The following is a 23,389-nucleotide window of genomic DNA, read 5'->3' as shown; positions in this document are numbered from 1 at the left end:
CTTGCTATAATGCTATGCATGCTAATGCTATGCTATTATGGGAAGGGGGTCACCAAGTGAAAAAACTTCCAACAACCACAAACAAAGAATAAACATTAAAAAAAAAGAAAGAAAACTATAAAGCAGTAATTTTAATGGAGACTTACATTATTTTACAATAATTTTTAAATTTTTGCTCATTGATGTTAAAGAAAACTTTATCTACCCATTAACATGCCATTTTATTTCTTTTTATTTTATTTGTTGCTTTTTTTCTTGAGTAAACCTAAAATAAAAAACATCAGTCCTTGTATCAAACACTAAACATACCAAGATAAAAATACTAAAATATCATTAACTAAACTCCTCATTATTTCAGAATAAATATTTATGATGTTAAAAAAATTTTTTTTAAAAAAAATCCATGTAAACTAAAGGAATGGAAAAATAGATGTAATTTATGTGGCACATAAAAGCACATGGTTACCACCTTTCCTTTTTTTTTTTTTTTTTTTTTTTAATGTTTATGAGAAATTTCATTCATACACAACACCAGATATTAAATTGTCTATTGTGTAGAGCTGTTTTGATGTGCAGACCTGAAGTGATGCATACAAGGCTAATGTGCAGCATCGATGGCTCACGCTCTTTGTAATTCAAGTATCCAAATATGAACGTTGATTTGCTATAAATGCTTGATTTTTTTTGTGCGAAGTAACAACATTTTCAATAATCTCATGAGATAGAGCCATAATAAGTCTTTTGATTATGAAAATAATAATAATATCACTAATAATAATAATGATAATAATAATTATTATTATTATTATAAATTGGCATAATAAATTGGACAAAAGAAGACCTGGACAAACTAGACTGCAAAACTAGAAAATAATGACTATGCATCATGCATTACATCCATGAGGTGATGTTGACCAGTTGTACCTACTGAGGAGAATAGGTGGATGGGGTCAGCTGCAAGTGAGACAGACTGTGGAAAAAGAAGAAATTGGTTTAAGAAATGACATCGACAATAGCTCTGAGCCAATGCTTCAAGCAATTACACAAGAAGGCCTTCTAAAAGCAACAGGAAACAAATCCGATTACAAAAAAGAACAACAAAATATCCAATATGTGCGTTGGAAAAAAAAAAAATAAACCATTGCATGGCCAATGGCTTCAACACGGATACATTAAAAAAGAAACAGAAGGATTTATTCCAGTAGCTCAAGAACAGGTATTACAAACTAATGCAATCAGAGCAAAAATTTCAACATCAATAATAATAACAGCAAATGCAGATTATGTGATCAGAGAGATGAGACTGTAGAACATCTAATCAGTGCCTGCAGCAAAATAGCTCAAACTGACTATAAATACTGCCATGATCTAGTGGCCAAAATAGTTCATTGCATGTATGCAAAAAATATGGCTTTCCTACTTCTGATAACTGGTGGCAGCATAAAATAGAGACTGTATTGGAAAACGAAACAGCAAAAATTTTCTGGGACTTTAGAATACAAACTGATCGACATTTGGAACACAATAGACCTGACATCACAATCATCGAACATCGACAGGTTTGAATTATCGATATTGCAGTACCGAGTGATAACAACATTAACAACAAAGAACTGGAAAAAATGACTAAATATCGAGATCTGGCAATCTGAAGTTGGCCGACTGTGGCTTAAACACACCAAAGTTATCCCAGTAGTTATCTGTGCAACTTCAAAGAAGCTGTCCAACTATTTACAGCAATTAAAAATCAGTGAAGTGATCCATATGACCTACAAAAAACAGCATTACTTGGAACAGTCCATATTTTACGACACTACCTGACGGACTATTCTTAGATTCTTGGGTAGAATCTGAATTGTTCTGAATCACCAGTCAAATTTTTATTTATATGATATCTTGTTTTGACTGTGTATTAATTATGTGAATAAAAAAAAAATAATATCTATGATAGAGCCATAGATATCAGTCTTTTGACTCCAAGTCTTTTGATTATGAAAATGATGATAATAATATCACTGTCATGGTCTCAATGGGACTGACCAGGTATTCTTATTTACTTATTTTTTCATATATCAAAAGGTATATAATATTTTTATATCATTCCCCATGAGATGTAGCAAAGAAATGTCTCTGATATGTCAGTACTTCAAATGAGGTAAGGATGAGAAGAGAGGAGGAACTTATTGATTTTTAAACTGGAGGCTAGTCCAAAGAATGAAAGGGATGAAAAGAAGAATAAGCAGCATGGTTTCATTAAGCAGTGTGTATGTGTGTGGTTGCTAACAAACTGAACTGTTACCTACTGTGGATGTGAAGGAAAAATTGATTATAGACACTAGGTCGGTTAAATAGTGCCCATGCAACGTGTGATGTGCATCAATGAGACAGGTTGCCAAATAACCATATTGTCCTTTATGTGTAGAATTAAGGATCTTTAATAAAGTTGCACCTTATGTGGAAGTCCTCTCTCTCTCTCTCCCATTTTTTTTTTTAAATGGGATGAGTTAGGATATTATCAAATCCTACCCATGAAAGATTTAAAAAGCTATAGTAGCAGCAGGTCAGTATTATGGCTCAGTTAAGGATTAAATAATCTGAATCATGATCTTCTTTTAAGTGCCACTTCAAGCCTCTAATAAGTAGGGTGGTGGTTATCTGCATTTGCACCATCAGAGCAGTTATTTAGGAAATAAGTAACACCCAGACCAGAAAGAAATACAGTCTGTTTTGGAATTTAAGGCTGCTTTAAATATGATGTGCTGCCAGCAGGGCCAGTACGAAAGTATCTGACGCCTCTAGGCAAAGAAAATTTAGGCATCCCTATACAATGTCTCTATGCAGTAATAGTGCGTGATTTTTTTAAAATACCCAAATTCGATTAGTGCGCCGATATGCATCTTAAAAATAAATGTTACAGATTTTTAAAATTTTCTGTCTATACATTTTATGGCTAACTATTTTAAAAAATCACTCACCAGAAGGAAATAATTTAGTTACTGATTTAAAACATTTTACAAAGTTATTTTTAATAGCATGCTACACTACTTCCATGTACACTATGTATACCAGGGTTTCCCAAACCGTGTTCTGCGAGAAGTTCCTGGAATTTGTCCTTTTAGTTTTCTAAGCATTTTTTATGAATAAATATTTTATAGTGGAAATATTCTGAGGAGAATAATATTCGAGAATATGTCGAAAAGCTCGGACTCAGAACGCCTAATAACATTTGTGTATTGTTAATTTTCACACATCGAAACCTTTCAACATTTGGGGAAAGAGAATACCGCTGTTTATGATCGGTCATAAAAATTGCCTGCAAGCGGATTATAACAATTGATTGGAATTTGGAATACTATTTTCTAAATTATTTTTGCATATCTATGACAGGACATCTAATGAGGAAGTATTTTCTGGAATTCGGCTTGCTATTATTGCTATTATTTGTAATTCACTACATTAATCTGTTCCGTCAATATCTCTAGAATTATCATGCGTTAAATAATTTTCCAATATCAAATTTAAGCAGTTATGCTGAAGTAATTTTTTGAAATTCATATATATTTAAAAGAAAACCAAACTTTTTGTTAATTGTAGACGTGCTTGAATTTTTTATCAACAGATGCAATTGCGGTATCAATAATTGAAAAATAAAAATCTACCTTAAATTTCTGTTTAAAATCTGTTATGAATTCATCTTCTGCTTCGTACACAAATTGTTTCTTTTTTTCTAAGTTTAACTGTTTCTTGTTCAAAATTAGGCATTACAACTAAGACCTCAGCGATTTTTCCACATCTGTTAACATCTTTTCAAATTCATCCTCATTTCGGATTTTCATTAAGAAATTCTTTGTATCATTAATACAATTTATGGTGCCATTTATATCAAGGCTTGTATTCTGAAGTTGTTTATATGTAAGGTTTATTTCAAAACGTATATTATACCACATTACTAAGGATGCGATAAATTTGAACTTTCTTAAAGTTTTAAGAAGACTACTTGCGTCTAATTTCATGGTATTTCCACTTAATCCACATAAACTATCATCTTGAGATATTTCTTGCAGTGCTTCGCAAACATCGGACAAATTATATCTTAGGGGCTTTAATGAGTCAATTTGACTCTCCCATCGTGTATCACAGACTGGTTTGAGTGTAAAATTACTTATGTGTCTTTTGAGATAGTCCCATCGACGAATCGAACCGGAAAAAAACACATATAGACGATGTACCGCATCAAAAAATGTTGTGGCATCTAAAGTATTAGCAGTGCAATTCACTACTCAATTTAATGAATGTGAACTACAGGGTACATACATTGCTCTCGGGTTAATATTTGAAATTCGTCACTGAACACCTTTTACATCACCTTTCATGTTACTGGCGTTATCGTATCCTTGACCTCATAAATGGTCAAGTATTGGTAATGAAAATTTTGCTAGAGTTCCTACTATTTCATTTGATAAAAATTCTCCAGTGGTATTTTTTATTTCTATAAATCCCAAAAAGTGTTCTTTTATAGAAACTGTGCTATTACTAGTGTCTACGAATCGAAGTACTATGCTCATTTGTTCCATGTGACCAATGTCGGATGTACAGTCAATAATTATGGAAAAATATTTTGCGGCAACAACAGATTCTGAAATTTTCTTTTTTATTGCATTGGCAAAGATGTTTATTATTTCATTTTGAATATATTTTCCAAGATAATGCACATACGTATCTTTATCTTTTATTCTTCGAAGATGTTCATCCATTATTGGATCAAACTTGGCTAGAAATTCGACAAATGTCAAAAATATTTCTGTTTCCATGAAAACAATGTCTCATTTGTTCCACGAAATGATACATTTTGAATAGCTAACATCTGAACTAAAGCAAAGAGTTGTTCTAATACTTGCACCCAATGTTTCTCCTCTTTTCTAATTAGCATGTTCTCTTCATCAATGGTTTTCTTTTCTTTTATTCAAATTTCTAATTCTTTCCACTTATGGTAATTTTCAACGTGTCTTTGACTTTTTTCATGCACAGCTAAAATAGAAGAAGATTTTTCCAGTCCCTCAATCCAGAATCAGCAAGGTTTAATCTGTCTTGATCAAATAGCAGAAGCAAAATGCAGAATTCGTGAAATTTGAATACAATAACCACTAACGCTGCATTGTCTCGCCATTAAATAGTCTTCGAGTGTAGTGACTCATTATTAATGAGTCATTGAAAATCTTCTATTATTATTATCGTTCGGAAAATCAAAATTATGAATTTGTTCAGGTCCATGTTCAACTAATAGTTGACGTAATTGATTGATATTGGAAAATTTTACAGGACACCAAGTTGCTGGATCATTATAATTTAAATTTGTAAAATCAAATCCTTTTATGATTGGATCTGTAGAACAACCAGCTTCATAATCAACAGTACTCACATGATCTGTAGATTTCTCCTTCGATGTTTTAATCCAATGTTTGGTATCTGTCCAATTCATTAATCGAAACTATAGACAAATTATCCAACGAATAATCTTGAAGATTTTCTTCTTGTATGCGATTACGACCTTCTCGGCAAAGATATTTTAAAAATGCACCTTGTTTTTTCAAACTTTCTTCCTTTTCCGCTTTATGTTTGTGATATTGAAAACTTGATTTCTTTTTATCCATTTTCAAAATCTAGTAACTGAAATATTTAATTATACAACTTAATTATAAAAAAATATGGACTTTAAACTATTCAGTAATTCAGAAATAAATTTTTATGCATTTACTTAATGAAGTATTTATCAATTATATATACCTTATGTTATAACTATATAACTTATCTATTTATCTATCATACATTTATAATCTAATAATTCAACAATATCGTTTTCTATGAACATAATCGACAAATTTCTCAAATGCATCTGACTTAACGAATTGTGTAAATATTTTTAACGCGTTTAAGTACAGAAAATGAGCGTTCACTGCTAGCATTGCAAACAGGCAGTGTCCAGGGCTGCATTTATACTTTTGGAGATCCGAGGCGCAACATCATCATGAGACCTCAAAAATAATAACTTTTTTTAGTTAATTGAAAATAAGTCAACATTTCCATGATAACTAATTTTAATAACACAGTACAACATTGGTATACATATATTTGCAAAAAAAAAAAAATATATATATATATAAATCAGTTCAAATTTAAATTAAAAATATCAACAACTAATTTTTTTTTTTTCTGGCTTTGGTTTAAGCAAATATATTTATAATGTCATCATAATTAATCGAGTCCATTATATCTGATTCAATGCATAATAACGACAGGTCACTTGTTTTATTTTGGTGCAAGTTGCTTCTTAAATAATTGTATAAGGATAAAAGTTTTTTTTTAAACAAAAAAAAGAAAAGAAAAGAATTTAAATGCAATCAAATTAAGCTTGCTAATCAAGGTAAAAATAGGAACTTCATCAACTGTAACATTTGGATATTCTCACTAAAAATAAAAATTTTGAATTTACGGTAATAAAAATTGTAGCAAAAATCATTATATTTATGGAATTACAACATGGATCTAAATATAAATATAAAACGTTTAACTATTTTTTAAATGTTTAACTATAAACATTTAAATATAAAACTTTGCAGTAACATGCACAGTATGCCTCCCTGGTTGACAGAATGGTTAACGTATCCACCCAACTTTAGGTGAAAGGTAAATTTTGTCGTCTAGTTTGAGACCACCTTACTTACGGGAGGCCTGGGATTCACATAAAAAGCATTAATATATATAGGATTAATTCAGTTAGATCAGTTCCAACTTTATCGCACAATTATTAAAATTTATTCAACTCCAGATTTGATTTTTTTAAGTTGCAGTAATAAGCATAATAATTCCAGCTTTAGTTAAAACGTAGAAGCAATGAATAGTAACGATAACTTGCTATGCACGCTAACATCCACTTTTTTACTCGACATAGAATCTTGATGTACAAAAAAATGAACTGAAAAATCAATTTACATAGGAATTTTTATATTTTATTCACTCTGAATATTGCTGGATTTTATCCTTTGTGCATATTCGTAATTGGATTCATAACTGGATTATTGTCTACTGCACACACACACACACACACACACACACACACACACACACACACACACTTTAATTGTTTTTTTTTGATAATAATAAACTTGAAAATCAAATGCTCTGTTTATGTGATATAGAAACTGCTCTTACCCACTAATTAATACAAATAGCAGCAGCACACACACAAAAAAAAACTTCTGTTAATCACAAGTTCAATACTCAGCGATCTGTTCTTTCCTAACAGGATTCTGGGAAATCACAGGGTGAAATAGTCTTAAGAACGTTATGGATTAAACTGATCATCTATTTAATCTCTGGAATCTTTATAGAGTTCATAATTAAAAGGACTCTAATAATAATAATAATAATAGATTTCTACAGATGTGTCTCATCTTGTTTTGGTATTATCAAAATTATCAAGTTATTCTGAAGCATTATGAATTTTGGTATTTTATTATTATGCAGCTAATATTTCTTCAAATGTGGCACTTTTTACAACAAAAAACTGGCTAAGTTATGTTGAATATATCTGTTTGCAAATATACTCAAAATCCCTTTGATCTAATAAAAATGTAGAATGCTGATGAAACTTCAGCATTCTATCTGTTAAAATGCAAATATTCCCCCCCCCCCCTGCTGCCATTAATGGATTATTGTCTTTATCTGCACTGTATTACTTGGAATTTTTTTACTGTCCTATGATATTTAACCCTTTTTTTGCTGCAAAGTTTATTGTCTCTCTTCGCAAATAAAAACAAATTTCACATGTGCAAAAATAAATAATCAAAACTTTTATTTACATTGGAAATATGTCAAATATTTATATTTTTTAAATAACATTTATTGAAATAAATATGACATTTTGCTTTCTTTCCTTGCAGAATAAAATTATGGGTCACACATTTCAATTTTAGGAACGATTTTTCTTTTTTTTTAATGAACAACAAATGATGTTAAACTGCATTACTCCGGGTTTCTGATTGTGAGTCTTTTTAATATCAAAAATTTATATCCAATGGTATTTTATCAGAGATTCTTCGCCTTTTTCTTTTGCTTAAAACTGCAAGAATACAATTACTTTGGAAAAATAATGAATTCAAACAAAAAAAAAGAAAGTGCACATATGTTAACTAACAGAATTTTGTGTGTGTCTGTGTGGTGATAATTTTGGGAGGGGGGGGGGAGAGTTAGCCATTAAAGGCGAATTAATTCTGTTATGAAAATTTTGGAAATAAAATTTAATTTTGACGCATGCACCTACACATGTTTCGAAGGATAAAGTGTAGGGAAAATGTCGCTACTTCAAAACTGCTGCATAATACCGAAAATATGTACATAACAGTTGACTTCATAACTGCCGTTTATTTCGATTTGTAGGGAGTGATTGGGGGAAACCAAGAAAGTTGAAATGCAAAAATCTACAGATTACGTTTATAAAAATTATGCATTACATGATATGATTCTCTATAAAGCAAAATTTAAAAGTGCGAACCTTCACACAATCTGTGAACTAACCTTCGAACTAAGATTATGAATAAAAAAGAACTTAATTTGGAACAGGTGGAGGCTGTATTCATTTTTAGATTCAGATTTTCATGAATTTATAAAATAATTGTTTGACAAAAATAATTATCTTCAATCAAGTTCTGGGAGAATTTTAAAATGTATTGGCGATTAAAATAATTAGCCAAAAAATTGATAGTGACATTGATCTTCCATAGTGATACAATATGAAGTGAAGAAACTATGAAAAGATTTCTTATTTTGCACTGGCATTAAAAACTATAATTATATGATAAAAACAAGCAGCAAAATGAATATAACTCATAGGTATTTAGTCTGATATAACTTAGATTCTGGTTATTGAGCAAACGGCAAGCAACTGCATTTCTTGCTGTAGGCAACTGAACATAGCTACTACATACGCCAAGTAATCTAGTTAAGTGTTCTTTTCAGCATGAAGGATTATTGCCCCTTCTAATGGACATGACTGTCAAACTACACTTCTTATCCATGTTCTTTCAGCAGGTGGACAGAATATTGTCCAGGTTTGCTGGACGTGTATATACGTCCAGCAAAGAAATGGTATGCTTACATACATGAATTTTATGGAATGCAGGAGTTCCTGTTAGTTTTATATAGTTTTATATGTAGCAAAATCTGGCGCCCCGAAGTCTTGGCACCCATAGGTGATTGCTTAGGTGCGCCTAATGATAAAACCGGCCCTAGCTGTCCAGAAAGTCTGAGAATTTGGATATTATCAATGGCAAGGATACCCCCCCCCCTCCAGAGTACGTACAAAATCCCTGCAGCTAAAAATTCAGAATAGTCTTATCACCAAAACTTTAGATGGGATTTGAAGTCAGAGTGAAGTCATTGATATATATATATATATATATATACTGTTACAGGCCGAAACTACTAGTTTCGGCCTGTAACAGCCTTCTTCAGGTGACATTATAAAAGAAATCAAAAACACTAAACATTGAAGGTTAAAAGACTATGAACAACATAGACAGTCTCTATACATGATGTTTTCATGCTAATTATGTATAGAGACTGTCTATGTTGTTCATAGTCTTTTAACCTTCAATGTTTAGTGTTTTTTATTTCTTTTATAATGTCACCTGAAGAAGGCTGCTACAGGCCAAAACTAGTAGTGTTTCTATATTAAAACCTTTTTACTTAAATCTCAGTTCTAGTCATTCAATTTGAAGTGGAAAATCAGGCTCTGAGGATACTTACGCATTAGTAAGAAACTAATAAAGTCATCCACTGTGACACAGTGAATAGCATGAGAAGAAACTGGTCACCCAGTTAAACAAAAACAGAAGAATGACAGTAGGATGGGGAATTTACTGAGATGTCCTCTATAGCATATTCAGTTTAATATTGCCTTTGCTTCTAGAACCTTTCCATATTGTGTATTTGAATGTTCTGGTAAGCAAAGAAACTATAGATTGCAAGTTGTAGAATCCATATGGGTGATCATTATCTGATGAACCTCTTTAGTGATGAAGAAGGTGACAGTGGATGGTCTTCTCAAGAAACATGGAATCAAACCTCAATTTGGGATAACCCTTTATGTAGGACAGATATTATTAGAATTAGTTAAGTATATGTAAGCGGCAAAGGACCCATTAATTTAACATGCATAACAGTTTGCATGCTAAATTAATGGGTCTTATATCGTTTGACAACATGAATTTAATGTTGTGCATAGCAGTTCCGACTATTATGTCATCGGTAAGAGTAATGGAGCAAAGTGAACAAGCACAGCACCTAACAGGATAACAAAACAGCCAAAGCTGATGAAATTAACATATGTGATTTTAAAAAAAACTAAGAATAATAAGAAACGACAAGAACAATATGAAAATAAGTATATTAACAGAGTCCTGGTTTGTATATTAACTTGAGCGAGTTGGTAAGGCAGTTATTATTATTAATATCTGACCTCTATGGAGTCAAAGACTCATTGTGGGAGGTACACACTATCGCACACAATGCTCATCCAATCGTGCTTTAAACTGATGCAATGGGTCTACATTCATAACACATTCAGGTAATGCATTCCACTCACCAACCACTCTCCAATAAAGAACCTGACTTCTCACTCCTCTGCTCACATTCCTACTTATAGTTTCCAGTAATGGCCTCTTGTTCTATCCTCCCCCCTCTCTTATTCTATGAAAAATTTCTTCCATGTCAACCTGATAACAACCTGTCAATCTGCTTATAAGTCTCAATCATATTCCTCCTCTTCCTTGTATCTATTCACGAGGCTTTGCAATTTATATTCTCTCAATCTGTCCTCGTACTCCATATTCCAAAGACCACTGACCATCTTTGCGAATCTTCTCTGGACCCTTCCCAACATATCCTTGTCAAAATGAAAACCTGACGACCAAATCTATGCACAATAATCCATGAGACCTGAATAAAACCTTATACATTGGCATCATAACCTCTATTTCTGCATGTTGTCAGAGACCTCTGCATCATTGTTATTATCTGATGTGACATCTTCACAACTTGTGAAGACATCACATTGCTTCACAACTGAATTTCAGATGCTTGTCCACCATCACTCATCAAGATCTCTCATCTCCTCTACTTTCTTTAAAGTTTCCCCACCAAGTGTATACTTTGCATTCCATCATTGCTTACCAAATCTCAAAACCTTACACTTTGGAACATTGAACTGATAGTTCCACTTACCTGCCCATTCATGCAATCTATTCAAGTCCTCTTGTAAGGCCATAACATCTGCTTGACTCTGCATTGCTCTCCCTAGTTTTGCATCATCTGCATATCACTAGTTAAATCCATCCCAATATCATTAACATACAAATGGACAACAGTGGTTCCAAAACTAACCCCTGCAGTTACACCACTAGTGACCTTCCTCTTTCGGGATACTGCACCCCCATATACAACTTTCTGATACCTATCTGACAGCCAGTCACTGATCCAACTCAGAAGTCTGTTATCCAATCCCATCTGCATTTATTTACTAGCTGCTTGTGTGGCAGTCTATCAAAAGCTTGCAAAATTCAAATACACCCCTCTATATGTATCTCTCCTGTCCAAGATATTTGTCACCTTTGTATAGTACATAAGTAAGTTACTGATCATGATGATGCAACAAACCCATGCTGATGACCACAGAGAATACTGTTATCAACCCATTTCTCTATCCTACTTCTCACCAATCTCTCCAGTACCTTCACCACAACCCCTTTAACCTCCTTCCACTCACTTGGAACCTGTGCTTTTGTAAGACTTTTATTAAACAGGCATGCCAATGCTACTGTCAATTCCCTGGAACATTCCCTTAAGATGCGTGGTGATATGATATGTTATCAAAATTTATTTCCTCAAATATCTCCTGCTCACTCACTTATATATATATACATATGTATATGTATATATAGTGTTCAGCATAAAGTCTTGTAGCAAACATTATTAACCTACAAAAAATGATGATTATTATTATTACATGACACCTACAGGGAGTCCAAAGACTCATTCAGGGACGGCACCTACTCTGCAACTCTCTGCCTCCACCAACTACAACGAACCTCAACTACCATCATCTACACCAATGGCATTTGTCGCCCACTACCACCACTAGTACTTTCACAGACAATTGCAAACATCCATGCCCACAGCAGGATTTGAAACCCACAGCTTTTTGGCTGGAGAGCATATATGCTAACCACTCAGCCAACCAGGCCAGCAAATTATGGACATACTTTTTGGTGACTTGCAAGGAGTGCTTACTTTCAGCTACTGCAACATCATAATTTTCAGGACTTTCTACTCAATACTATATACATGTGTTTTGCAGTGACTACATATAGTTAGTAAAGAATATTACTGACTGGCTTGTATTTTAATTTGAGCAAGTTGGATTGCTAGCTTTTTTTCAAGTTAATATACAAACCAAGGCTCTAGCATTGTCTCTGCTGTTTTTAAAAGTTGAACGTAATTATTATTTCTTTATTCATGTTGGAGGCTTAATGGATTTTTTTTACAACACTCAAAAAGAATTAAAATAGAATTTAATACTTCCTATATTTCATCCTAGGACATCTACGGAGATTACAAAAACAATTAATGTGAATACAATCGTAAAATTAACATTATCCTCCGCGATCGCGCTACATATATCCCACTAGAACACGACCCCACTAAAACACAAGTTAAGAAATTAAAAATCCTACTTAAAAAAGTATCTTCCTGACCCCCTGACGTCACAAAAAAACGTAAACCTTTCCACTCCCCCCCCCCCCCCCAATATATGGTTTACCAAAAATCCACAAACCCAATTCCCCACTCAGGCCTATAGTCGATGCCACCAATGCACCTTGCTACAGACTGTCTAAACAGCTGGCCAACTCTCTGACCCCCTCACCGAAAGGTCCACTTCCTATATAAAAAACTCGACCCACTTTAAAGCCCTCACAGAAAATTTAACCTTGAATAATGCAGACATATTGGTAAGCTTTGATATCTCCTCTTTGTTTACCAATATTCCCTTAACTGACACCTTATCTCTCTTGAAAACGTTTTTCCCTCTGACCTCTTAGATCTCTTTTCCTTTGCGATTAACTCTGGGTATTTCTCTTGGAAGAACAAAATCTACAAGCAGATAGAGGGAACCGCCATGGGTTCCCCCCCCCCCTCTCACCCCCCCTGCCAATTTCTATATGGAAGATTTCGAAAAACGAGCCATAGACTCAGCCCCACTCAAACCTTCTATCTGGCTAAGATATGTAGATGATGTGTTCTCTATTTGGCCTCATGGCCCAGACACATTAGACTCCTTCCTCAGTCATCTCAATAGCCTACATCCAAGAATCCAGTTTACTATGGAAAAGGAAAAGAACAATTGTTTACCCTTCCTAGACACTTTAGTCACACGCCTGCCTAATGATACACTTTCCTTCACTGTATACAGAAAACCCACACACACAGGCAGATACATTCACAAACTCTCCCACCACCACCACCACTACCCCTCTCAACAATATGGCATTATTGAAACTCTTACCAAGAGAGCCCACAATCTTTGTTCCAGTGGAACCGCCCTCACTACTGAGCTTAACCGCATACACAGCACTTTCCTCTCCAATGGCTACAGTGAACACAGTATCAAAAAAATAATCAGTTCCTCCCCCATTCCTCGTCCTTCTCGTCAACAACATTTTAAAAATGCCATCACCATACCCTACATCTGTGGCACATCCAAAAAAATAGCCAAGATACTAAAAAAAGTACAACCTACACACATCATATAAGTCCCACCGCATACTTGCTACCCTTATCTGTTCTACGAAAGATCAGCTCCCTCCTCTCTCTCTGCCTGGAGTTTACAAAGTACCCTGTTCCTGTAAGCTGGCGTACTTTGGACAGACAGGCAGATCAGCATCCATCCGTCTGGAGGAACACAAGTCTTACATCTGTAAACACAACTATGGCCATTCAGGCTTCGCTGACCATGTTTTGAACACCACCCACAGGGTATCATGCCATGCTCCACCACAGCAAATTCAAGAAAGAGAGACTTTTCTTAGAAGCAGCAGCAGCTCTCAGAAACCAACCAAATCTTAATAAATATGGTTGCATTAAGCATCCGAAGATTTGGGAAACACTCATCACCAGAGGTCCCACCTTACATTCCAGGCCACCTACTACCGCCCTTAGAGGGCGCTCCACCTAGATAGGACTTTAGGGTCACCCACGTGGTTGGGCTTAGTATTGTATGATATTTGTGTGCATGTTACATTAATTGTTTTTGTAATCCCCGTAGATGTCCTAGTGACTAGGACGAAATATAGGAAGTATTAAATTCTATTTTAATTCTTTTTGAGTGTTATAAAAAATCCATTAAGCCTCCAACATGATGTCCTCACAGCATTTAAGCCTCTACACACGTATTTCTTTGTTCATGTATATGCTAATTGTGTATTAATTCATTAAAAGCTTCTTCAGTTGCTTTCCTGTTATGGGGTGGTTCCATGTGCTTAACATTACTACTATTAAGGATGATCATGATATAGTGAACAAAACTTGACATTGTTTTTGAATGATGGCCAAAGCAGCTGAGTGTATTATATCTGTAAAATTACATCTTACTAGACCCATCACTATGGGGTACCTGTTCATGGTGGAGGGGGCATCCCAGTGATAATATCAGCCCCTTTTTATTCTTTCTATTTTTCTTTGCTTTTCTTCGTGTATTCTTTGCTCTACTTTTCCTGAGCCTTTTTTGCTGTCATTTCTTCCAGACCACCATCACTGAGAACCAACATCCTGTGCCATGTTTGCTGTGCAGTGTGATGCGTGAACATCCAGAAAGAGGGTATCCCGGTAGGCTTGCACTACTTTGACCTCTGCTTTAGCAAGACAGAAAGTCCTGGATCAATTGGCTAATGCATTTTGCCTGTAAGAGTCAATGGTGTTTCAGTAAGTCTCCTATTCCATGGTCCGGAGATGGGCTCAAGATTTGCTGTGGTACCAATATAGCATCTGGGTGGCCCTGATGTTCCACTCTGAAATGCTGTTATTGCTTGCCAATTAGTGGGCATCCACGTGGAGCTCTCATTCTGCTGAACAAAAATAATCTCTTGAGCATGAATTGTTCATCCAACTTACTCTCATGCATATCAGAAGTGGAAAGATGAAAAAAAAGTGCAAAAGATTAAAACAGAACAAAATATATATCTAGATGCAAAACGAAAGTTAGCCATCAGTATACTTGTCCTGACATCCTCATGTGCTGAGAAGGTGACAGTTAAGAAAATGTCAACAGCAATTCAAACTTGTATGTCTATTCTACCATTTGATAATTTCACCATACTTGAACTTTAGGTTTTGTCAGTGCTTCTTTGTGGAATAGAGATCCCAGTTGGATCTCTATTCCACAGAGAATAGAGAGTTACTGTTAGCAGCACATTGGTTGTACAACTTACGGTCTCATTCTAGAACAACTCCAAAAACGATCCATTTGATGAGAACCCACTTGTCAAAAAAATTATGGCAAGGATATCACTTAAAAATAAATCAGACACTCCAATGGGAAAAAAACGAATATTTCAGTATCCACTGAAAGTAAATTAAACTTACCAAATGATCCTGACACATCAGATGATGTATTGAATGTTTTTCCAGAGGAAGTGATGGACAATGGCCATCACTTCCCAGAAACAATTGATAAATATAAACCTGATAAAGCCTCCCAAAAATGCATTCTTTACCCAGATCCTGAGGTAAGAATGGGACAAACTATTATTCCAGTAGCAACAGAAGCCAAGTTCTAAAGACTCATTTTTGAAGAAAACCTATTCCTTGTAATCATTTTTGAACTAAGAGAAAAGTGCAAGAGAGAGAGAGTATTGAATCTTCTTTGCACTTTCTCCTCTACTGAATGTGATGCAGATCAATCTTCAGTGCTTTGTCTTTATCTTGCACTTAGCTGGATTCAAAGCTGGATAATGGGTCTCATGTCTATAGCTACTGGTGCCTTTTGCACATTGCCAACTCATTCTTTTTGTTGAAGCAAATGAACTGGCTCTATTACTTAGACGGAAACAGTTGTCTCTTAAAACCTAAAAATAAAGTTTCCTTCAGAGCATCCTACATGAAATAGTGTATTTTTTTGTATGTTGGGAGGCTCAACATTGCACGTCAGACTGTCATACATCCTTCTAGTATGCATATTAAAGAGATTATGGAAGCTATTGGCATGAATATTGACAAAATTACCTGCATCAAACATAACAGCATTCCTCCATGGCAGGTGTGCACTTCATCCTGCAACCTCTCACTTTGTCAACTGTAGACGTCATGAGATTTCTCCATACTCCATTATCTATCTACCTGCAATTGTTTAAAGAACACAGAGCAGCTCACTATAATTTCTTATCCATCTGTACTGATGGTTTAAGATTGAAACCTCTTTTGGTTGTGTTGCTGTGTTTCCTTTGTAACCTTTGATAACAGTTCCTCGCTACAGTCAGTATGTAGAACTTTTCTATTATAAAGATGCATAAAGTAAACTATTATCTGTGTTCAAAGAGAGACATATGTACTGTGGATTTTTTAATTTATGTTAATTTTTTAATTTAAGATATTTAATATATATAACAATCATAAAAAATATATATTGTTACTTTGAGGATAATATCACTGGATTTTTTGAAATATGCACTATAAAGGATTAGTCTTCATTCTGGGGCAGGGGAAATCTGGCAGTGAATGGGTTATACTTTGGTTAGTCTCAAATGCACTTATCATTCTTGTATTACATTGCACTTGCAATTCATATAGCACCTTCATGTTCCTTTGTTTATCATATGAAAAATCTCCCCCTGCTTATTAAATACTGTCAAAAGATATATATTTATCATATTATTCTCCACCTAATTATTATACCACTAATTATTCCACATAATTATTGTACCTGCTAATTATTAAACTCTATAGCTTAATATTTCTTCTCTCTATCATCATTACACGAAATTGACATTCTGTTGTTTTGACATTTTTTTTTTTAACTCATTCATTATTTTACCATCACATTTATTTAGCTTTGGCTATTCATAAAAGTTAGCATTTAAAAATGCAAGAGTTAAAATGAAAACAAATCCTTAGGTTGTATAAAGCTTAGCTTTTAATGTAGATTTCAGGGTCATTTGTAGGGACTATCAATTCAAAACTAGTTAAGTGCTCTTATATAGAAGTGCAAGGATTCACCCCACTTACCTCTTGGAAACTTGGCCTGTGGGCTTAACAGCTTCAGTATAATCCTTAACATAATCTTCAACTTTTTCTGGAAACTCTTAATGATATTCAAACAAAATAGTAAGAAGTTGAGCGCTGTTAAAATTTAACATCTACCAGGATTTTTCTGTTGCTCTACAACTTAATGTACTGAAGTGAGACAACAATCACTCCATCTCTTCAGTGTGTTAAGTTGCTAGCTTCTTACTATTTTGTTTGAATGTCATTAAGGGTTCCCAGAAAGAGTTGAAGATTATGTACTGCACTGGCATCTAGAGGTTGTCTCTAGAATGGTCTATATAGACAATAATTCTTGCTAACCACAGAAAAAAAGGCTATGTTGTAGAAGGGAATAGAAATTAATTAGTTTAACACTAGGTTTTTCCCCTCCTCCATAATATAATTAACAATTTAAACTCATTCAGCATATGATGTTTGAAAATATGTAGAGTTCTTGATTTTAATTAATTATTCACTTAATTAAAGCTAAATATTGTGATTATTGCATTATTTTAACAAATGTTCAATTTACTTTCATAAGGATTGTTACAAAAATAAAGAAAGCCATTTTTCCAAAAATATGAAAATTATTTCCCAATGATTTCCAAAGCCATATCCACATGTAGACTATTTCTGCAGTATTTTAATAAGGTAAGATGCCCAAAAGCTGAACAGAAACTTTATTGTTGTTGTTGTTGTTGTTGCACAAGAGAAATATGTTTTCTAAATAAATCATATTTTACTTTGTAGAAAGTATTTTCTTGGTTAAAAAATATATTATACTTGATAAGAAATTATATTCTTGTTTTAATCCTTTACCTAAGTTTAAGAAAACAAAGTTTGCTCATGAAGTATCTTCATAACTAGACTGCTTGTATATAGAGGGGAATACCAAGATGACTTCACATCATCTTGGTATTCCCCTAATGCAAGAGCATTGTGGGAAGGTTCACTACTCAGACTGGTTTGATCTTTATTCAAGTCTCATCATTTCAAGCTAGATCCAGAGATACTAAGGTTAAATCAGTGCATATATTTTCCACATACACATAGTAAAATGGGGTATTACTATACAGTATTATTAAAGTACTCTGGATCAGAGATAGTGGTAGAAATTTTTTTGCTTGGTTACAAAGTATATTGGACTTGACAAGAAATTATACTCTTATGTTAATCCTTTGTTTGTTTACACATGGATAAAGGATTAAAACAAGAGTATAGTTTATTTTCAAGTATAATATATTTGAAAAGACTTTACAACTATCTCTGATGCAGAATATTTTAATAATATAATTTAATAATAATATTTTAATAGTATAATGATACATTGTACTTCTTATTTACTTCTTATATACATGTGGAAATTATCTGACTCCTGCACTTTATCTTCATGGGTGTAGATCCTACTGAATTGGTATTGATCACCACATTCCTTTGGATATCATGCCTATGTCACGGCTCCTACTGACATGAACTCGATCAGGGCCTTTTGGTAGGCACTTGCTTGGGAGATGAATAGGTCTTGCTAGCTGTTTGTGAAGGCTGGTGTTTGGCACTGGTAGTGTTTAACTGTCACTAGGTGAAGCAGGTGTTGTCTAGTAGAACCACTACTGAGTATCCTGATGTGATACAGATCAAGAGTAAAGCTAGAATGATCATTTTAAGTCGTTCATTGAAGTTAGAGTAATCTGAAGGATCATCTAGTTTTTGGATACTTTTACAATGAAACCAGTCTGGGTAGTGACTCTTTCATGTATAATGCACATCCGAAAGGAGATGTGTTTTGCATTAGTGAATACCTAGGCAGTTGATGTGAGGTAAGCAGCTTTTGCATACAATCAGACTAGTTGTGAAAATACTTCACTCCCAAACTTTGTTTATACTTAGTATATGGGTATAAACAAATATGTTTATACCCATATTCATGAACATGAATATAATTTCTTGTCAATTATAATATGTTTTTTTTTCTACATTAACATCATCACAGTTGTCTTTTAAAACACTTGTTTTAGGTACTCCTGCCATTTTTTGTGTTTTGAATCTGTTATATCACTATTGATTTATTCTGCTTCGACATCAATAGATGTTGAATTGGAATAAAATTCAAAAATGTTTTATATGAGAAAAAAAAAAAATTATCATTCAGAGGCATTATTATGCATCAGAATGATTTAAAATGTCTAGATTTGCCTTTTTTGCTTTGAAAATTGCATCTGAAATCAGCCACTGAAGAAAAAAGATGTTTTTTTTAAAAAAATGTTTACAATGTTTATATATATATATATATATATTAAAATAGTATTGAACTGATATAAATAAAATTCGTGTATGAAAAAGACACTTCACCGATGCACCAGTATGGAGGTTAGGAATACAGTGCCAAATGTGCTTTTTTTTTTTTTTTTTTTTTTTTTTTCCTCTCGTGGCAGTTTATTTTATATATCTTTACTTTCTATATTTTATCTTAGTTGTAAACTTGTTCTCCAGCTTTTTGTTTAACATTCTGGCTTAGTTCTTCCTGTTACTTTATTGTGATTTTAATGCTATAAAAATGACAATAATGTATATTTTATTGTCATTTTAGATATGAGCCACATATCAATGGTGGCTCATTCAACATCCAATGGAAATGCTGCCACTGCTCACTCCAAATCCATTTTTAGGTGGCTGGCAATGCTGGGGTGTTGTTTCTTGCAGGCTGCTCTCTCAAGCTCTGACCAAAGTTTAAAATCCAACTGATTCAGATTGGGACTTTCAGATGGCCAATCAGATAGTGGTATGTGGTCAGGCACATTTTCCTCCAACCACTGTTGTGTGGTCCTCACCTTGTTTGCAGGGGCTGAGTCCTGTTGGAATGTCCATTGCCTACTGTGAAACAAGATGTTGTTCAGGGGCAGCATGGTGTCTTGACACACTTTGGCAGCGGTTTTGATCCTTTTCTTGCAGAAATGCAACTTGGATATCTCCTGATACAGCAATTCCCCCCCCCCCACACACACACACCAAACCATCACTGATGGGGGGGGGGGGGATGACTTCTGAATCGTCGGTGCTATGGCATGTGCTGTGCAACCATCCAGGACATATATCCTTGCACCAAATAAAAAAGACCAAGAATATCAGCTTGCTAATACCCAGTCTTCTCTGAATTGGAGATAAGGATTTGAAGGTAGAATCTTAAAAATTCTATTAGGAGTTAAAATAAATCAATACACATTTCTTTATTTTTAATAGAAAAATTGAAGGTCCATTCATAGTGCTAATTACTGCTTACATTTTGCAATGTCATTAGCTGTATTAAAAAGTTACATGAGATATAAATATTTTCTTTTTATTTTAAAATCCTCTCTTTCTCTCAAGAATGTCACATGATTTATGGATGAATTCTGTATATGATTTGGTCCCACAAGTGTGTGGTTAATGTAGTTTCATGAACCATTACCGGTTATTTTTATAACTTGAAACATCTGTCAGACTTGAATCAGGGGTTGATTCCTTGAGTGATTTTAAGTAAAACAATTTATCACTTTACTTACTCCATCTCAAGTAAATGTGTAAATGTTGCTTCATCAGGAATTAGAGCAGAGGTGTCTGTTTCTCCCTCACCATACTGTTTCATGAGGATATTCACTGGCCCATAAATATACATTGCAGGTATTGCTTATTCCATCCAAGTAAATGTTGCTTCATCATGCTCCCCCCCCCCCTCCCCCCCACACACACATACAGAGAGAGATTTGCAGACACCAAAAGCAGAAGTTCACTGTCTTTCTTACAAAAACCGTAAATCAATGTGGTTAACATGGTCATCCCAGTAGCATAATGGCAAATTGTTCAAGCACCAAAAATTCCTTAAGGAACAATGTTATATGCAGTGAGGCACTTCAGCTATTAGTTCAATCATTGTTATATCTTCTCAACAGTCCCAAACTGGACCTCAGTTGATATAGGCTTTTTTTTTTTTTTTCTCAAATCACTGGTTGATTTTAAGGGAGGAAAAAAATTTCATAGAGGCATCCTTGGGCATTTTTTATAAAGGCACCTTTATACCTGTAAATTTATCATGAGTGCAACTTAATTCTCTCATGTTTTTATTTAATTTCTAAATAAATTTATCATTTTGGAACACGTTTTTATTGGTTGGCTACTACATTTTCTCTGAAAATTGTTATATTAAATATACTAGTTGTTTATTTTTAGGCTGGAATACTTCACCTGGCTGTCTAGAATAATAAATTTAATACATCTTGAAATAATTCATATTTGAATGTCTTCTATTTATAATTCTAATTTTTGTTTCTTGAGAGTTTCTTCAGGATTGCATATTGATTGTAATATATTTATTTACAGCGATGATTGCCAGTCAACAAGCTGCAAGATTGAACTCTATTCATCATCCATTTAAAGTGAGACAGTAGAGTCCAGTCAAATCTGGATGAGTGATAGCGGGTTCCATTTAAAGTCCATCCCTTTTTCAAGATTGGGGAGCAACTGTACAGTGTAAATCTTGTGGTCTTTATTTTCTTTCTCCCTCAAAGTTTTGTTGGATGTACAGGCATGTTGTGATCAGGACAGAAATGTGTTATTCATGGAAATTCTGCAGAAAATAACTGTGAACAAGCATGGATCTGTTCTTATTCCAAGAATTCGAAGTCTGTGCTGTGAGCTACACATCACATTATCTCTAGTGGCAGGGCCAACTGTTATTTGTAGATTATTGCACATTTTTATTATATGCTGCATTTGGATTTATTAACATGTTGCCATCTTTGTGTGGACTGCAAAAATAAAATGGATATATATATATATATATATATATATCTATATATCTATGGATCTATGTGTGTGTGTGTGTGTGTGTGTGTGTGTGTATATATATGTATATGTATATATATATGTATGTATATGTATATATGTATGTATATGTATATATGTATGTATATGTATATATATATGTATGTATATATGTGTATATATATATATATATATATATATATATATATATATGTATGTATGTATATCGTTGTACACATAGACAGTGAAGGCAGAGCATTTTAATGTACAGGACCTTATTTGGAAGTGACTGTGGCTTGAGGAGGTGGACTGCTTTTTGCACTTTTTTTTATTGCTAGAATATCTGGTTGAGCAGAAGTGTATGTACAAAGAGACTTTGTAATTTCTGATCTCAGCAGTGTACAGAAACTAACCCACTGAATGTATGTATGTGTGAGTATAACAGGTGCTAGTTCTTTAATGTGCACGATTTCATTCCTCTTTAAAGTAACTGAAGCTGTGCATTTGTAAATGTATTGCCTGATAAAAGAACTAGTGTTTTTGTTGTTTTTTCCTCAGGCAAATTGGGAGAAAAAAAAGCACAAGTTTTCCATAAACAGTAGAAATTTTTTGCCCATAATATTGGCTTTCACTGCCACTCACTGAGCTGAATAGTTCAGCATCTTTATATATATATGAAGTTTAAAGCTCAGCCTGTGAGTAGTTCAAAGTGGTTTAAAGTGTTACACTTGGACTAGAAGGTCAAATTTCATTGCCTCTCTTTTAAGCAACACAAGTAGGCAGTTTTTTAATTACTTTTTAGCGGGACACTGCTCTAGTTGTGATCCCTTGAGAAGAGCAGTTGTTGATCCCCTAGGCCAAAAGAAAAAACATGTACAGAGTGTTGTATATTGTGAAGAAACAAAGTTTGCTGTTAACATTTAATATTTTAGCCCTTTAAAAAAAAAGAAAAAAAAAAGAAGAATTTGTTTCCGAAAGTTGATGTTCCAGTGCTGTATTTTTATGAACAATAAATCCCCATCTGAAGAGCTCTAAATATATTTTGATTATTTATAAAAAAACATTTTTTTAGAAGTTTTTAAACTTTTTAGTATATCATGTTCATTAATTCATGTTTAAACACAGTAAAAAAATGGATATGCTTTATATGTATTATAACAGTGATAAAAATCCTGAAGGTTGCAAGCAAGCCTTTATCAATAATTTTTATCATTGTCAAACCATGATTTTATATATATATATA

General features: G+C 33.7%; 1 protein-coding gene across 3 annotated transcripts in view; it reads left to right on the top strand.

Annotated features, from left to right (window-relative positions):
* Nucleotides 1-23,182, top strand: part of LOC150092989 (uncharacterized) — a 162,181-nt gene extending 138,999 nt beyond the window's left edge. For 2 of the 3 annotated variants that reach the window (XR_016550455.1, XR_016550454.1), the window contains exons 6-7: nt 17,891-18,000; nt 21,703-23,182. Coding sequence is in view for 1 of the 3 variants with exons in the window: in XM_090414117.1 (XP_090270243.1) it covers nt 21,703-21,708 (6 nt within the window). In the remaining 2 variants the exon portion in view is untranslated. The remainder of the gene's footprint in view (nt 1-17,890; nt 18,001-21,702) is intronic. The other variant, XM_090414117.1, reaches the window with a different exon arrangement.
* Nucleotides 23,183-23,389: the final 207 nt, after the last annotated feature.

The sequence above is a fragment of the Typopeltis vanoorti genome, chromosome 24 (assembly GCF_054136105.1).
Source record: "Typopeltis vanoorti isolate ZY-2024b chromosome 24, IOZ_Tvanoo_1.0, whole genome shotgun sequence".
NCBI lineage: Eukaryota > Metazoa > Arthropoda > Arachnida > Uropygi > Thelyphonidae > Typopeltis > Typopeltis vanoorti.
Note: the sequence above shows the minus strand (reverse complement) of the source record. Positions and strands in the feature narration are given on the sequence as shown.